The following is a 14810-nucleotide window of genomic DNA, read 5'->3' on the forward strand; positions in this document are numbered from 1 at the left end:
AGCCTATAAAAACTAAACGGGAATGAATTGTCAACGACAAAAACACAATGAAATCATTAAACGCAATTATTTGTGTGACAATTAAGGGAAACACACACCGGACGCGGAGGCGGCGTGGACGTGGCGCGTCAAAACATACAGCCCCATAATCCCATTGTTTTCAATGAACTAACCGATGAACTACTAATGAACGCACCGGCGGCGTCAGACACCCACGGGTGCGGGTCTGTCGCCTCGCCTCGCCTCGCCTGCCGCACCGATACGACGCTGTTCTATTTTTCCAGCGTTGCCGCGCGGTGAAAATCACTTCACGCACCTCAATACTGCGACGCGGCGCTGCGCAGCCGCCCGCGTCCGGTGTGTGTTCCCCTTTAATCGTCATGTCATTCAATAATCGTGACAGCCCTAATGATGTGCGTGTCTGTGTGAGAGAGATATGATCCATCTATTCCACCCTTTTCCATCTATCCTTCCTCTTCACACCCCCAACCACTACCACTCATTTCTGTTCTCAACTTCCTGTGCCGACACTGAAGAGCTGTTAGCCTCCCCCCCACCCCCTCTCTGTCTCTCCACGTCACACAACTTCAAGTGGCTCTCGACCCCGTTTTCCAATTAGCCGCCATAATTAGGTTAACGAATGTAGTACAAGAGAACAGGGATGGCTAATTTAGCAAGGGAAGAGATGCAGAACAGAGGCTATAACACTGTGTGAAGAATCCATCCTCGTATCTCTTACGTAATAAAGCCATAAGAGCAGCTAATCATCATCACCCTGCCTGTTTACGTGCCTTTGTTCCATAACTATAGAGAGTTTCTGTGCATCTTGCGTTGTTGTTTTCCCCCGTGCGCTTGTGGTGGTCTTATCTATTAACCCATTTAGGCCTAGAATTATTGAATGCTTTAACTATTGAAAAATAGCAGATATACAAGAGTGCCGCACTGCGAGCTTGTGGATCAGCTATTTTTGAAAAAAGTTGCGAAAATGTGTGCAAATCTTTGAATATATGTATTTTTAAAGCGAACGTTTGTAACTCAAATTTTGCTTCTGGGTGGTCCCTGGAACTAAATATTTTGAGATGGGGGTCCGTGGCCAAATACATATCATTTTGGGGGTCCTTCACATGAAAAAGTCTGAGAACCACTGACATAGTAGTCTCTCAAGAACAGACTAACTGAGCTCCAGTTAAGTGAAAAGGACCTTTTCTTTGACGATGGCTGGCCAGATTGCTGACATAGAAACATAGGGTTTTTCCAAAAACCTTAGAAGGATTCAAAAGACACTTATAGAATCAGGTCAAAATTCAAATTTTCATGATTTTTCAAAAATAGCAGATCTACAAGCTCGCAGCGCGGCACTCGGTGCCGCGCTGTGAGCTTGTATATCTGCTATTTTTCAATAGTCAAAGCATAAATAATGATACTATACTATACTATATATAACTATAATGTGTACCCGTACTGAATGGATTTAATTCAAAGGGAGGAGGTCAAGCTGGATGTGGTGGTGTTGGTGGTGCACTGGGCTTTTGCTTTATGTAATCCTCCCACCAGTTAGAAGAAACACCGCCGCTGTTTATTTATTACGAAGTGTGTTTGTGTGTGTGTGTGTGTGCCTGTTTGGGGAGCGATGGCGGGGGATGGTATGAATGTACTGTATCTATCTGTAACTCTGCATGCTCGGTGTGTGTTTGTGCTCGTGTGCTTTCGAACCGATCTGCCTCAATGACACATGCTTTAAAGAACAAGTACACAGAGGGGAGAGTGATGTAGGATGTGAATATTTTATCTTCCCAGAGATGCAGAGTGGTGCGCGCGCGGCCGCGCGCGTGTGTGTGTCTGTGTGTGTGTCTGTGTGTGTGTGTGCGTCCGTCCGCACGTGTGCGTGGCCATGAGTTTAGCTGAATCCTCCTTCAATGATGCTTTATTTTTCCTGATTACAGCCATATGGAAAAACGTATAATTTCAATATACCTTGAAAAACCTTGTATCACAACCTAATACATGGAAATACCAGAAGAGAAGAATCATAAAGTGACTTACCTCAGTTTGGTATTGCACTTCCTGACACCAAATTGTCGTGACTTTAGTTGAAAAACCATGTGGTCCTCAAGAGTGTCTGTCTAATAAAAATGAAATCTTTAATGTTCCATACTGCGTAGATAAAAGCAAAGGTCCTCAGACATACAGTATAAACATTTTGCGATGATTCACTTGAGTTACTCACCGAGCTCAGAACAACATGACACCAGGCAGTATCACACGACAAGTTTTTAAGTTTATTACCCACATACAGTAGAGAATGTACTGTACAGTATTGGACACGTGACGTGACCAGAAGATATGAAAAGAGCAGAATGAATAGGAAATAGAAGGACATGCATCTCGTGTCGGTGTGCACACACTGCACAGACGTCAGTCTATCTGATAATATTGATGGCCATGGAGTTAACAGTTGTATTCAGTACTAATACGCAGATGAGGGATTCAACACATGTATATCGTATGTACATGGCCAAGCAGATGAAGGTCAGTCTAATCGTAACACAGTTTCTAATAAAGTCAGCGAAGGGGGATGAGGTTTTGCACAACATCTCTGGTGGTCTCAGCATCTGTCCTACTGAGGCAGACCTGGTGGGTGGGCGTCCATTCCATTTCCCTTCAGGCCCTAGACCCAGTTAGGAGAGCAAGAGAAAAAAGAAAAACATTGGCTAGGCAGACAAAATGACCTCTGATTTCAGCCTGAGGGGACCTGATCTCCTTGAAAGTGGACTTGAACGACCCCGCATTCAGCATCTCCATTTTACTGGCAAAGTAGTAGCATGACCATGAAACGGTAAAGAAATATACACACAGCAGTACACTATATGGTTCTTTAAAAAGAAAAATATGACAGAAGCTCAGTTGATGGAAATGGGAAGCGTGTTTTCACGGGTTCTATTCTTATTTTGATGACCTGCATTGTAATCAGCCTGTCAACAGGCAAACCAACTCCCGTCCAAAAGCGGCAGCAGCAGTCAGGGAATGTTGTTTTTGTTGTTGAAGTTTGTTGCTGTACACTGTAAGTTCCTGTTCCCACCACCATCTATTAAGGAACTCTCTCTGTCTACTTTAGATGCACACGCAGTCTCTTGACTCATTGTTGGCCATGAATTGTGTCATTGTGCGACCTGTACAAGTGACTGACTCATTGGTATTTACAGGTAGGCTGTGCTGCACTCAGGCCCCTTGAACCACTGTTGACCAGATAACACACAGCAACATAGCAATCATGCGTGCGCGGCTGCGCGCAGACACACATGCACACACAAGCACTCTCTTGTCCCTCGCTCTCTCACACTCTGTCTACCCATGAAACGACCCCTCGTTAAAAATAAAATGACAGTATGATGAAGTAGACGGTGATGTCTGACACAACATAACAGGGATATATACAGTGTTTGAGGCTTTGGGCTCTAATTTGATTGTCTTAAGTACCAGCTCTTATGCCTTAACTTAAAGGCCTGTCCATACAGTCTCGAACCACCGAACTTTTCGTCGGAGAGTACCGACTTTCCGACGTGCAGCTTTCTGAACTCTAATTTGTGGTAATGCTTTTCAGAGGATGCGAGTAACGTCATTTTGTTGTTGAACCGGACCTTTCCTGAAGAAACGTTCGGTGGTCGGAGACAGAATGGACAGGCCTTTAAGTTAAAGTTATACCATGTAACTTTTTTTTATAAAACAAATCTTAAAATTGTCCTAACTGTTAAATCGCTAAAGTTTTAGAACCCCGACTCCGTTAATTTCAGCTTCTAAAGCCTTCTCTTTATATGTTTTCTATGAGCCGTGAGGGGGGGAGAATTTCGCGGCAAAATGACGTCATCTGCATCATCTGTATACGTTGTGTATACGTTGGCCAATCATATCACGGATCATAAACACATGGTACACTACCGGCCAATCACAGGCGTATCTGCAGTATCTTCAGGAAATAGCTTGCTTCAACAGTTTGTTTACACTGGTCTAGAAGTCTAACATGTAACTCCCCAACCGCTGCTCGTAGATGGACACGAGAGAGAGACCTCTATGGATGCGTCTCGGCGAGACGGACGCGGTGGTCTGAAGGCCCGGTCCGGCGGGTCCGCGGCGAAAAACGGCCGAAAAAAGCAGACGCGACCACGGTTTGCTATACTGCTACAGACCACTAGTTGAGCAACTTACACAGTATAGCTTTAAGGCATAAGAACTGGTACTTAAGACAATCAAAGTAGAGCCCTTGCCCCTTTCTGTATATTATTTCAGGTAGATGCACATGGGCATATTATGCCATCCCTTCCACAGTGTGAGGCGGCTAGCTAGCTAGAGCTATTATTATGGAGTATTCTCTCTTGCAGTATTGATGGCTAGTGTAAAGACCGGTGCTTGCTGCTGCTGCTGCTGCAATGCTGTGGCTGTCTTTTCTCTGTCCCCTGGCTGTTCCTGACTAGCTGACTGGGGACCGGATAATTGGAGGAAGCCCTGAAGGAGGACCATAACAGGCGGAGGGGGGAGGTGGAGGGGGGGAGGAGAGGTTGGAGGCGAAGACGGAGATAGGAGATGTCAGGTATCACGCAGTCTGGCTCGCACAGTTCACCGCCCGCTGTTCGATGCTACACGTTATTTACATTGGTTATTTCACGGCCATGGTTTTTCTGCATAGCTTGCTGGCACTGCAGTCAGTGGACAGGCCAGGGCCCAGGCCCTGTCGCTCAGCAACATGCTGTCACAGTGAAAGTGAGTGAGAGCCTGTCCTACACAGCATGCTGTGGACGGTGTCCCTATAATTGTGTCCATGATGGTTTGGACCACATCATGAAGGGATTGGGAAAGTGGGTATTTTTGGGTCACACAGTACATTTTATATGTGAAATAAAAATTGTCCTCTGAATTTAACCCAGCTTAACTATTAATAGGAGCAGTGGGCGCTATTTATACAGCGCCTGAAGGAGCAGTTCAGGGTCAATGTCTGTCCTGCTCATGGGCACATGGGGCAGCGAACCTGGGGCCTTCTCATTCCCAGACGGCCTCTCTACCATTTAGCTATGGCAGGCTGCCCCTCATGAACCCTATTCTGGGGTGAACATTGAGCGAAAATAGCAGATCTGCAAACTCTCAACACATTTGGTTTGGTGTAGACGGAAAAAAAGAAGGGACCAAACTAGGCCGCTTAGGGACCCAGCTCAACTGAAGTATATAGGTTTTAAAGTGGTTAAGTGTGTTAATCCCCTTGTTGTGTTGTCCAACAAGGGGATTGGAGAGCAAGAGAGATGGAGTGTTGTTCAAGGCGATTGTCACATGTATGCACATACAATAGTTTGTAGAAGCATTGCTACAGACTGCAATAACGCTGTGTGTGTGTGTGTGTGTGTGTGTGTGTGTGTGTGTGTGTGTGTGTGTGTGTGTGTGTGTGTGTGTGTGTGTGTGTGTGTGTGTGTGTGTGTGTGTGTGTGTGTGTGTGTGTGTGTGTGTGTGTGTGTGTGTGTGTGTGTGTGTGTGTGTGTGTGTGTGTGTGTGTGTGTGTGTGTGAGAGCTACACACACATGACAGAAATATATTTTCTCTGCCCTTGAATCTCTGCTGACAACTGACATACATTCTCTGTCCGTCTGTCTCTTCCTTTCAGACCATCATGGAGCAGTTCAACCCCTGCTTACGGAACTTTGTTGCCATGGGGAAGAGCTACGAGAAGGCCCTCGCCAGTGAGTTTCCTTTTTTAATTTTTATTAATTTCTCTCTCTCTCTCGCCATTTCTCCACTTCATCCTCTCGGGTTGAGTCAGATGGCCAAGCTGCCAAATGTCTGCTATTGTCTGTGGTTTCTCTCTCTTGCTCTCTTCACCACCCGATGTACATCTATCTCTCTTCCCTGATTCACTGAAAGAAAAAAGACCATTTATTCCCCTGCTGGCCTTATCATCTGGTCTGCAGCCTCTGGCACGGCCTCTATGGGGAGAGTGTTTGCGGGGCGACACAAAGCCTGCGGCTCGCTAATCTGATGCGGTCCACATTCAGAAACTGGATTGTTTTCGATCAGGTGATAGATCACTTGTGTAGTAGATCAAATGAACAAAGGCAGTGGGGGGTGGCGTGTGCATTGTAGGTTGTAGATGTTTGGTCTCCCAATGCGGGAGACCCTGGGTTCAAATCCAGGTGATTGCATTGAAGGGCTCGCCCGGATCGGGTTTCCCAGTTGGATTGTGGTGGTCAGAGGGGGATGAATGTAGCGGAGCGGCCTTGCCCCAACAAGCCTATTATCTCTCTTTTGGCCAATGGGGGATTCCCCTTCGGCTGAGCAATAGCTGTTTTGATTCCCCATGCAAATCCAGGTGGTTAACAATGAGGGATGGGACAATAAGCGTTTATCGTGTATCGTGATAAAATTACTCACGATAATCATATTGTGGAGATTTTATTTATCGTGATATAGTCCTCCGTCATGCACTGGGATCAATTTGCCTTTTATTTGCAGAGCTGCATATCCGGTACCCCTTAAACCCTCTGTAATTGGTAAAAGGTACTTATAATAGCCTATACGTTCTTTTTTTCATTCTCTATCAAATACCTTCGACGCGTTGTGAGCTTGTAGATCAGCTATTTTTTGGCAAATGTTCCGCCCCAGGATAATGGATTTTGAATATCGCAATAATATTGTAAATCGCGATTTCTTTGGTCACAATAATCGTGATATGAAATTTTCATATCGTCCCATCCCTATTAACAACACACACACACACACACACACACACACACACACACACACACACACACACACACACACACACACACACACACACTCACAGCTGTACATTATTGTGTGATGATGCCGAATGGGACTCAGACCTGCATGGATTTCAATTCAACCATTGATTTAAGGACAGCTTCACTGAACCTTATCCGTGGAACTGGACTCCTCTTCTGTGCTTGGATAGTAGACAACAATCCAGACAATCCAGCCAAGGTTTAGGGGGGCTCTATCCCCCCCTCCATGCTCCCACCACCTCTTACAGAGAGTATAAGTAATCCTGGACTTAGTCTGGTAGGAACTCACTGAGCTAACCATTAAGGACCCTCTCTGCAGGATTGGCTCAAACCAAACAGACTAAGAGGCTCTGATTTGATTTGGGTGCAGGGAATGCTTTAGGACACACATTTATCCATATGGTCCAAATGCTGAGTACACTCAGTACACACACTTCAGGCTGACTGGGGACTCTTTTGGCGATATTATGATGTGCCCAGAATTTTCACACCAGGGTTAAAGGAGTAGTTCATCGGTGAATAGCAGACTCAGTTGTAGATGTTATAATTCTCCTACCAGAGTTTCTGCCGGTCATCAAATTATTGGCTTAGGAATGCAACAAAGAACAAAAATATCCATGAATTCAAGATGTCATGGCAGGGGTTGACACTAGGTCTCAGGGGCACTTTCCTGTCGGGCAAGTACAGGTCAGGTCCATTATAACATTATAGGTACTGTACGATTTTAAATACCGCTCAATTTAACACTTATTTTTTTACTTTTTGGGGCTTTGAGATAAAAAATGTCACACTGTACCTCACTGCTTCCAAATCCAAATACCTACATAGCTACAATGTCTATGGTTTCACACTTAAACATTTTACAACAGTAAAAACAGCACATTATAGGTAAACCGTGCTCTTATTTTACATTCCACAGACCGGACAACAGAGCACACTGGCCACGTTCATGTATTTAGATAGATATCTCGTGTTTTATAGACCGTTGCGTCCCCTCTCAAATGAGCACTTGCCCGGTCGGGCAACCTGAAAGCAAACTTCACCTGCCCGAAAGTTTTATTTACCTGCTGGGGGCAGGTGGGCAAGCCTTAGTGTCAATGCATGCATGGGTTGAGTAATTGATCGAAAATCATTAATTTTTTTGGGTGGACTACTCCTTTAAGAGATAAGTGGTTAAGAGTTAAGTTCCTCCTTCTCTCCTCCTCCGTACCAGAGGAGGGGAAGTGGATCAGTAGCTCTGAGATGAGCTACTCATCCCCACCCACCTCCCCTGTCTGTCTGCCCTGCAATCAGAGGTCCGGTAATCCTCTCAGTCTGTCCGCGTCGGCCCCTCACCACAACTAAAGCACTCATAGTAGATCCAGCTTATCTGCTCATGCTGCCCTGGTTGCTACTGAACACACACACACACACACACACACACACACATACACACACACACACACACACCACTGACCACTGCCTTTAGTATGAGAACACATGTCAAAATATTCAGCCATCTCCGTGTATGACACCTCCCTGAACACCTAGTCCCAACCCCCTCTGACACGCGCACACACACACACACACACACACACACACACACACACACACACACACACACACACACACACACACACACACACACACACACACACACACACACACACACACACACACACACACACACACACTATATTTGCATCACTTGTGGGGACATTACATAGAATTCCATTCATTTTTATGCAAGTCCTGTGGCCTTACCCTAACCTCTATCCCTAAACCTAACCCAAACCCTAACCCTAAACCTAACCCTAACCCTAACCGTTGTGGGGACCTACTATTTTGTCCCCACACTGTCAGAGGTCCCCTGCAGGTGACTGTGTGAACATGCGTTTAGTCCCCATAAGTATAGCTAGACAAACTCACACACACCCTCACACACACTCTTGTCTCTCAGGTGTTCCCCCTGTAAGATGTGCTGCGTCTGCTGCCGTTGACTCAGCTGTAATTGGGATTAGCATTAGCGTATGTTCCTGGGCCATGGCGTCTGTGAGAGCTCTGAGTGACTACCAGTCAGTGGCTTCCCGTAGCGCTTGGCTATACAGTATGTCTGCCTGGCTGAGAGTTAAGCCTCATACAGTAGCCGTATATAGTGTTGCTTGCTGAAAAGTACTTAAAGGAGTAGTTCACCCCCAAAATGACTTTTTTTCTATTGATTACTCATGCCATGGAGAGTAGAGTTCAATAATATTTTTTGGTTTTTGTCACATTGATTCCGGATGGGGACCCGTTTCGAAACGGGTCCCCATCCGGAACGAATGGGGGTACATTTATTGTTATCCCATTTTTGTCTTAGGAATGCGACAAAAAACTAAAAATATTTTTGAACTCTAGTGTCTATTGCGTGACTAATCAATAGAACAGTTTTGAGGTATTTGTACTTTACTGGAGGATTTCCAATATCCAATAGTTTTACTTCTACTCCACTACATCTTAGAGGCAAATATTTTATTTTTATTCCACTACAATTATTTGTAAACTTTAGTAACAATTTTTCTTTTTCACCCAGTGCCAATTGTCTAATGTAATCCTGGGCACTACACTCCCTCTGCCAACCTGGGGAGAGCAACGGACGGCGGACCTCATGCTTCCTTCTATGCATGAGGAGTCCAAGTCGCTTCTTTTCACCTGACAGGGGTTGGGGAGCCAGCGGGAATCGAACCCTGGACCTTTTTAGCTGTGAGGTGTCAGCGCTACCGACTGCGCCACCGTACCCCCTGATAACTTTAGTCACTGGTTACTTTGTAGATTTTGATTATTATTACAAAACATTCATTAACCGCTTCATACATTTTGGCCATTTGAAAAGCCGATCTACAAGCTCACAATGCGCCGCGATGCATTGTGAGCTTGTAGATCTGCTATTACCAAAATATTCTTACACATTTAGAAAACTTGAAATGGGACATTCTGCACAATGAGTACTTTTACTTTTGATACTTTAAGTACACCTTGATGCCAATACTGTACTTATACTCAAGTACATTTTGAATTCCTGAACATTACTTGTAACAGAGTATTTCTGTATTGCAGTATTAATACTTTAAAGGGCCATTTCACCTCTGGGACAACCTGATCTTATTTTATTGTTGTTTGGGACACGATCAACACAATCCTGAGTTATTTTTTGTGTTCAATCTATGTTTTGAGATATTTTAGTATTTCAGCATGTACTAGTGATGCAAAATGCATCATATGATGCAAAACGCATCACTAGTACATACTGAAATACTAAAATATCTAAGAACACAGATTGAACACAAAAAATAACTCAGGATTGTGTTGATCGTGTCCCAAACAACAATAAAATAAGATTGGGTTGTCCCAGAGGTGAAATGGCCCTTTAACGTAAGTAAAAAAGTGAGTACTTTCCCAGAGTGAGTACTGGTGTAGGGTGTACTTTCCCTCTGAGTGAGAGTGAGTACTGGTGTAGTGTGTACTTTCCCTCTGAGTGAGTACTGGTGTAGTGTGTACTTTCCCTCTGAGTGAGTACTGGTGTAGGGTGTACTTTCCCTCTGAGTGAGTACTGGTGTAGTGTGTACTTTCCCTCTGAGTGAGTACTGGTGTAGTGTGTACTTTCCCTCTGAGTGAGTGGGTGTACTTTCCCTCTGAGTGAGTACTGGTGTAGTGTGTACCACTCGGCAGCTTGTCTGCAGGTGTGGCGCCCATCTGTCACCCAGGCTGGTTCATAATTCACCTCCAAGAGGCAGCTGCCATAATTCAATAGGAGACGGCGTGATTGGCAGGCATGCAGGCAAGGCGAGGCAGACCACATGGCAATCAGGCCGACAGACGTCCACTCTGCCCCATGTAACCTTTGGTTAGGCAGCGCGGCTGTGGGTGGAATAATGGGATTTGTACGGATATCGATCGGAGTAAGGTAGCACAGTACTTCAGAGATTGTTTGTTTTAGTGGGAGTGGCGAAGACGTGTTTATCGATTAGGACTGGCCTCACAGAGTGGAAGGGTTTGCGTTGGATTTGTTGATCTAAATCAAAGGTGAGGCCCGCGTGCGTGTTTACATGCATGCAGGCTACATGTGATTTCTTTGAGTTGTTGTTCTCCCGCTACAATTTTAGGCATTTAGGCACCATAGTGATTTACTAAGTGCGTGGTTGGAGTAAGTGCCATGAACCCTTGTCAACCTAGAGTAGACCGAGTTCCTTCTTTTCCTGCTAGACAAGTGAGCCACTTAAATGGCAGACAAGTTGCATTAAAATATGAAACGAAACTGGGGCGTCTGCTGGCCTGGTGGTCAAGGCGCATACCACATACTAGGCTATATGCTGCCTGCTGGCGTCGCCGGTTCGATTCCCGATCTGGACGACCTTTGCCACATGTCATGCCCCATCTCTCTCCCCATTTCCTGTCAGTCTACTGTCCTATCAAATAAAGGCATAAAAAGCCCAAAAACAAATCTTAAAAAATATATATATATGAAACGAAACTAAAGAGGTAAATGAACATCTGAATGATGTTCGACAGTGTGATATACAGTATAGTATAGACTAGTAAGACGCCTCAGGGCCTTGCCCTAAAGGGCGAGGTCACGCCAATTCTTGGCCATCTGGCCATTGATGTATATCTGATATATATGGAGACCCCTGGTACCCATATACTGTATGGAGATCCATGTACTGTATATGGAGATACTGTATGCTGGGAGAGCCCAAACATGCTTACTCAGTTATTCGTTATTTGAAAGTCCCATGACATCTGACATGACATCATACTCTTTTATGCCCATACATGGAGATTCCTGTCTGTAGTACCAGCCACACAGATATGGGCTGTCTAGACCATCTGTCTTGGCCATATGGATTCTGTTTGTGTAGTATGTGGCCTTCATATGGGAATGCCCATATGAAGTCCTGTTAGATATGGGCAAGTATTGATGACATCAGGGAACTCCATACATGGGCATAAAAGGGATTCTGTTTGCGTGACATCACAGTGAAGCCAGAGCGTGATGTCAGAGCGGCAACCCATTCTCTTAAGAGTGGTTCCCCTGACATCACAGTGACATCAGAGCATGATGTCAGAGCGACAAACCCATAGAACCACAGTGTCGGGCGTGACAGACAGACAGACAGACAGACAGACAGAGATACAGATACAGAGTTCGCAGTTATCACCTCTGTATTTCATGTTATCCAACCAAGGTGTACAATGCATGCTTGCTGGGTGATAATTTGTTTATCACTGCCCTATTTATTACGAGAGACAATAGCATTTGAGCAACACTTTAATTGAAAAAGTAGATTAACATTACTGTCAACGAGGAACTGCTCAGACAAACAAAATGATAGTCTTACCAGCCCCCCCTTACATATCATCCATTCTGTGAATTGTCAAAGGTCGCTGTTTTCTGCTTTGTGTTTGGGTTTCTTTGTGCCTAGCCTCGGAAAACCCAGGCTTTTATTTTGGTGATAGGGAGAAAAATAAAAGCCTGGGGTAACCTGCTGCAATTTCTGGCATACAAGGAAGGTTAGGCAGGAACAGACAACACCCGGAAGTTGGCACACCATGGGACGCCGCCATGACACTTTTTGGGTGGCGGAAGTGACGAAGTGCTCATAGACGCTAATGTTATTTTGGGTGGCACTTCCGCCACCCAAAGTGTCATGGCGGATGGCCATGGAGCCTAAAATGACGTTGGTGACTGTTCTTGCTGAGACCTTCTTTGCTGGCATATAGGAAGTGGGAGGCGGTCCATGGCACAGATCGTGAACCAATAGGATCCACCGGCTGTTTTCAGCCGGTGAATCCGCCCCCTCTTGACCAAAATCAGCCTGTGTTAGGGAAGGCTACTTTGTGCCTGAATAAACTCCAGTTTCTCCTCAGCCATGAATTCTAATACATCATCAGCAGTAATCGAGTTTCGTCCACGTTTGACATGGTTGAGTTCGTTCACCAGTGAGGTTGCCCACTTAAAATGTGTTACAATGACAAATAAACTCTAATCTCTAATCTAATCTTAAAGGAGTCATCCAGACCAAAACACATATAGGGTTAAATCTGTCTTTTATCATACCCCTTTATACCTGCTTTATTCCATTTTTTTCATAGCTGCCCCTGTTGCTAGATTTCGGCTGCCTCTGTTGCTAGATTTCGCAGGCCCTCTCATAACTAACAGAGTAGATAGACTTTATACTAGTGCAGTTATTACTTCAGCTTCAATGTTAGTATTTTTATATTGGATTGTGTTTACACAACGTCCTGAGACCAACCAAACTGCTGTTTTGACCTCACAGGCACCCTTACTTGTCAAACCGACCCCTCCCTCCCCTCCCTTTCTAGCCTCTCCTCTCCCTGCTCTGGTGCAGAGCAGAAGCCGTTTGACAAGTAAGGGTGCCTGTGAGGTCAAAACAGCGGTTTGGTTGGTCTCAGGACGTTGTGTAAAGACAATCCAATAAAAAAATACTAACTTTGAAGCTGAAGAAATAACCGCACTAGTATAAAGTCTATCTACTCTGTTAGTTATGAGAGCCCGCAAAATCTAGCAACAGGGGCAGCCGAAATCTAGCAACAGGGGCAGCTATGAAAAAAATCGACTAAAGCAGGTATAAAGGGGTATGATAAAAGACAGATTTAACCCTATATGTGTTTTGGTCTGGATGACTCCTTTAAGCACTGTGGTCCCTATTCTGGGCACGTCATAACAGCTGAACATTATTTTGAGCTACAAAAGTAAGGCGAGTTAAAAAATAGCAGAACTTCAAGCTCGCAGCGTGTACAGTTCTTGCCACCATTCTTTTACATTTTGATTTATTTAACACAACTCTTCTCTTCTGGGGGTCTCTGGCACAGCACCTATTCATATGAGAGTCCTTGTCCAAATATATATATCAATTTGGGGGTCCTTGGCATGGAAAAGTTTTGAGAACTGATTTAGGAGGCATTTGTAGAATCAGCAATTTGCACTTAATGGATTTTAAAGAGGTTACTCATGGTGGAAGTTCAATGCCCAGGGGCACTTTTTGATTGGCCTGCTGTCAAATCAGTGCAAGCTTTTATCACCTTCTTCTCCATCCTTTTATCATCCCCTCACCCTGGAGAAATATTCCCTGGTATATGAAAGAATCTGATATATCCTCTTATCACGCACAACTAGAGAAGTGTCAAATGAAACCAGTTCACACTGTGGGCTCTAGTGCAGGGGTTTTCAAAGTGGGTGACGGGGCACCCTGGGGTGCCGCGACGGCAGTCCAGGGGTGCCGCGAGATCATTTGATAATATTTGGAATTTATTTGGACACTTGAAAAAATATTTAGTATCATTTTAAACTTGAAGTACAAAGTACTTTCAGTCAGTTCTAACCAATGTGGCTATTATCTCAACGTTTTCCTCACAACATAATCACTAAAATATCGTCATTGTCGGGCAAAAACCTCGTATCTCCAAGTTTCAAATGTGTACGTCTTTTGGTAAAGCAAAGCCCTGCTTCATCATACAAGACTGTCGCACAAAACTAGTGAAAACAGCCGATCTACATGCGAGGCGTTGTGTGCTTGTAGATCGTCTGTTTTCACTAGTTTAGTACATTTTATAGATGATAAATTGAAAACGAACCGTTTTGGACATACAAGGTTTCCACCCGACAACGACGATATGCTTTAAATATAAGGTGCTGGGAGTGAAAATTATAATGTAGGGGTGCCTCGGATTAAAACAATATTTATGGGGTGCCCTGAGCTCTAGATTGAAGGAGGGTGGTAACTTGATAACTACTGTACCAAGTGCAGTGGTGTTGTTTTGTTTATTTTTTTTTCTCTGAGTTCCATGCAGATGCTATCAAACCCTATGAAGATGTGTGTGTGGTGCTTGTCGCTTGGCACAGTGCCAGCCTGCCAGGGTAGTCCAAAGAAGTCCACCTCAAAGACAGGATATACAGTAGCTCAGGGGAATCAGACGCTGCCAAAAGAGAGTTTTATTTTATGTTTATTTCACACTTTCCACCTACTTCTTGACTACTTGTTTCTATTGGAC

At 44.6% G+C, this 14810-nt stretch overlaps 1 protein-coding gene across 2 annotated transcripts in view; it reads left to right on the forward strand.

Annotated features, from left to right (window-relative positions):
* LOC308283372 (BAR/IMD domain-containing adapter protein 2-like) overlaps positions 1–14810 on the forward strand; it is a 107296-nt gene that overhangs the window by 16473 nt on the left and 76013 nt on the right. For both annotated transcript variants that reach the window (XM_080723797.1, XM_080723796.1), the window contains exon 2: positions 5645–5720. In XM_080723797.1, coding sequence (XP_080579923.1) covers positions 5645–5720 — 76 coding nt within the window. The remainder of the gene's footprint in view (positions 1–5644; positions 5721–14810) is intronic.

The sequence above is a fragment of the Nannobrachium achirus genome, assembly GCF_963921795.1.
Source record: "Nannobrachium achirus genome assembly, chromosome: 4".
NCBI classification, from domain to species: domain Eukaryota; kingdom Metazoa; phylum Chordata; class Actinopteri; order Myctophiformes; family Myctophidae; genus Nannobrachium; species Nannobrachium achirus.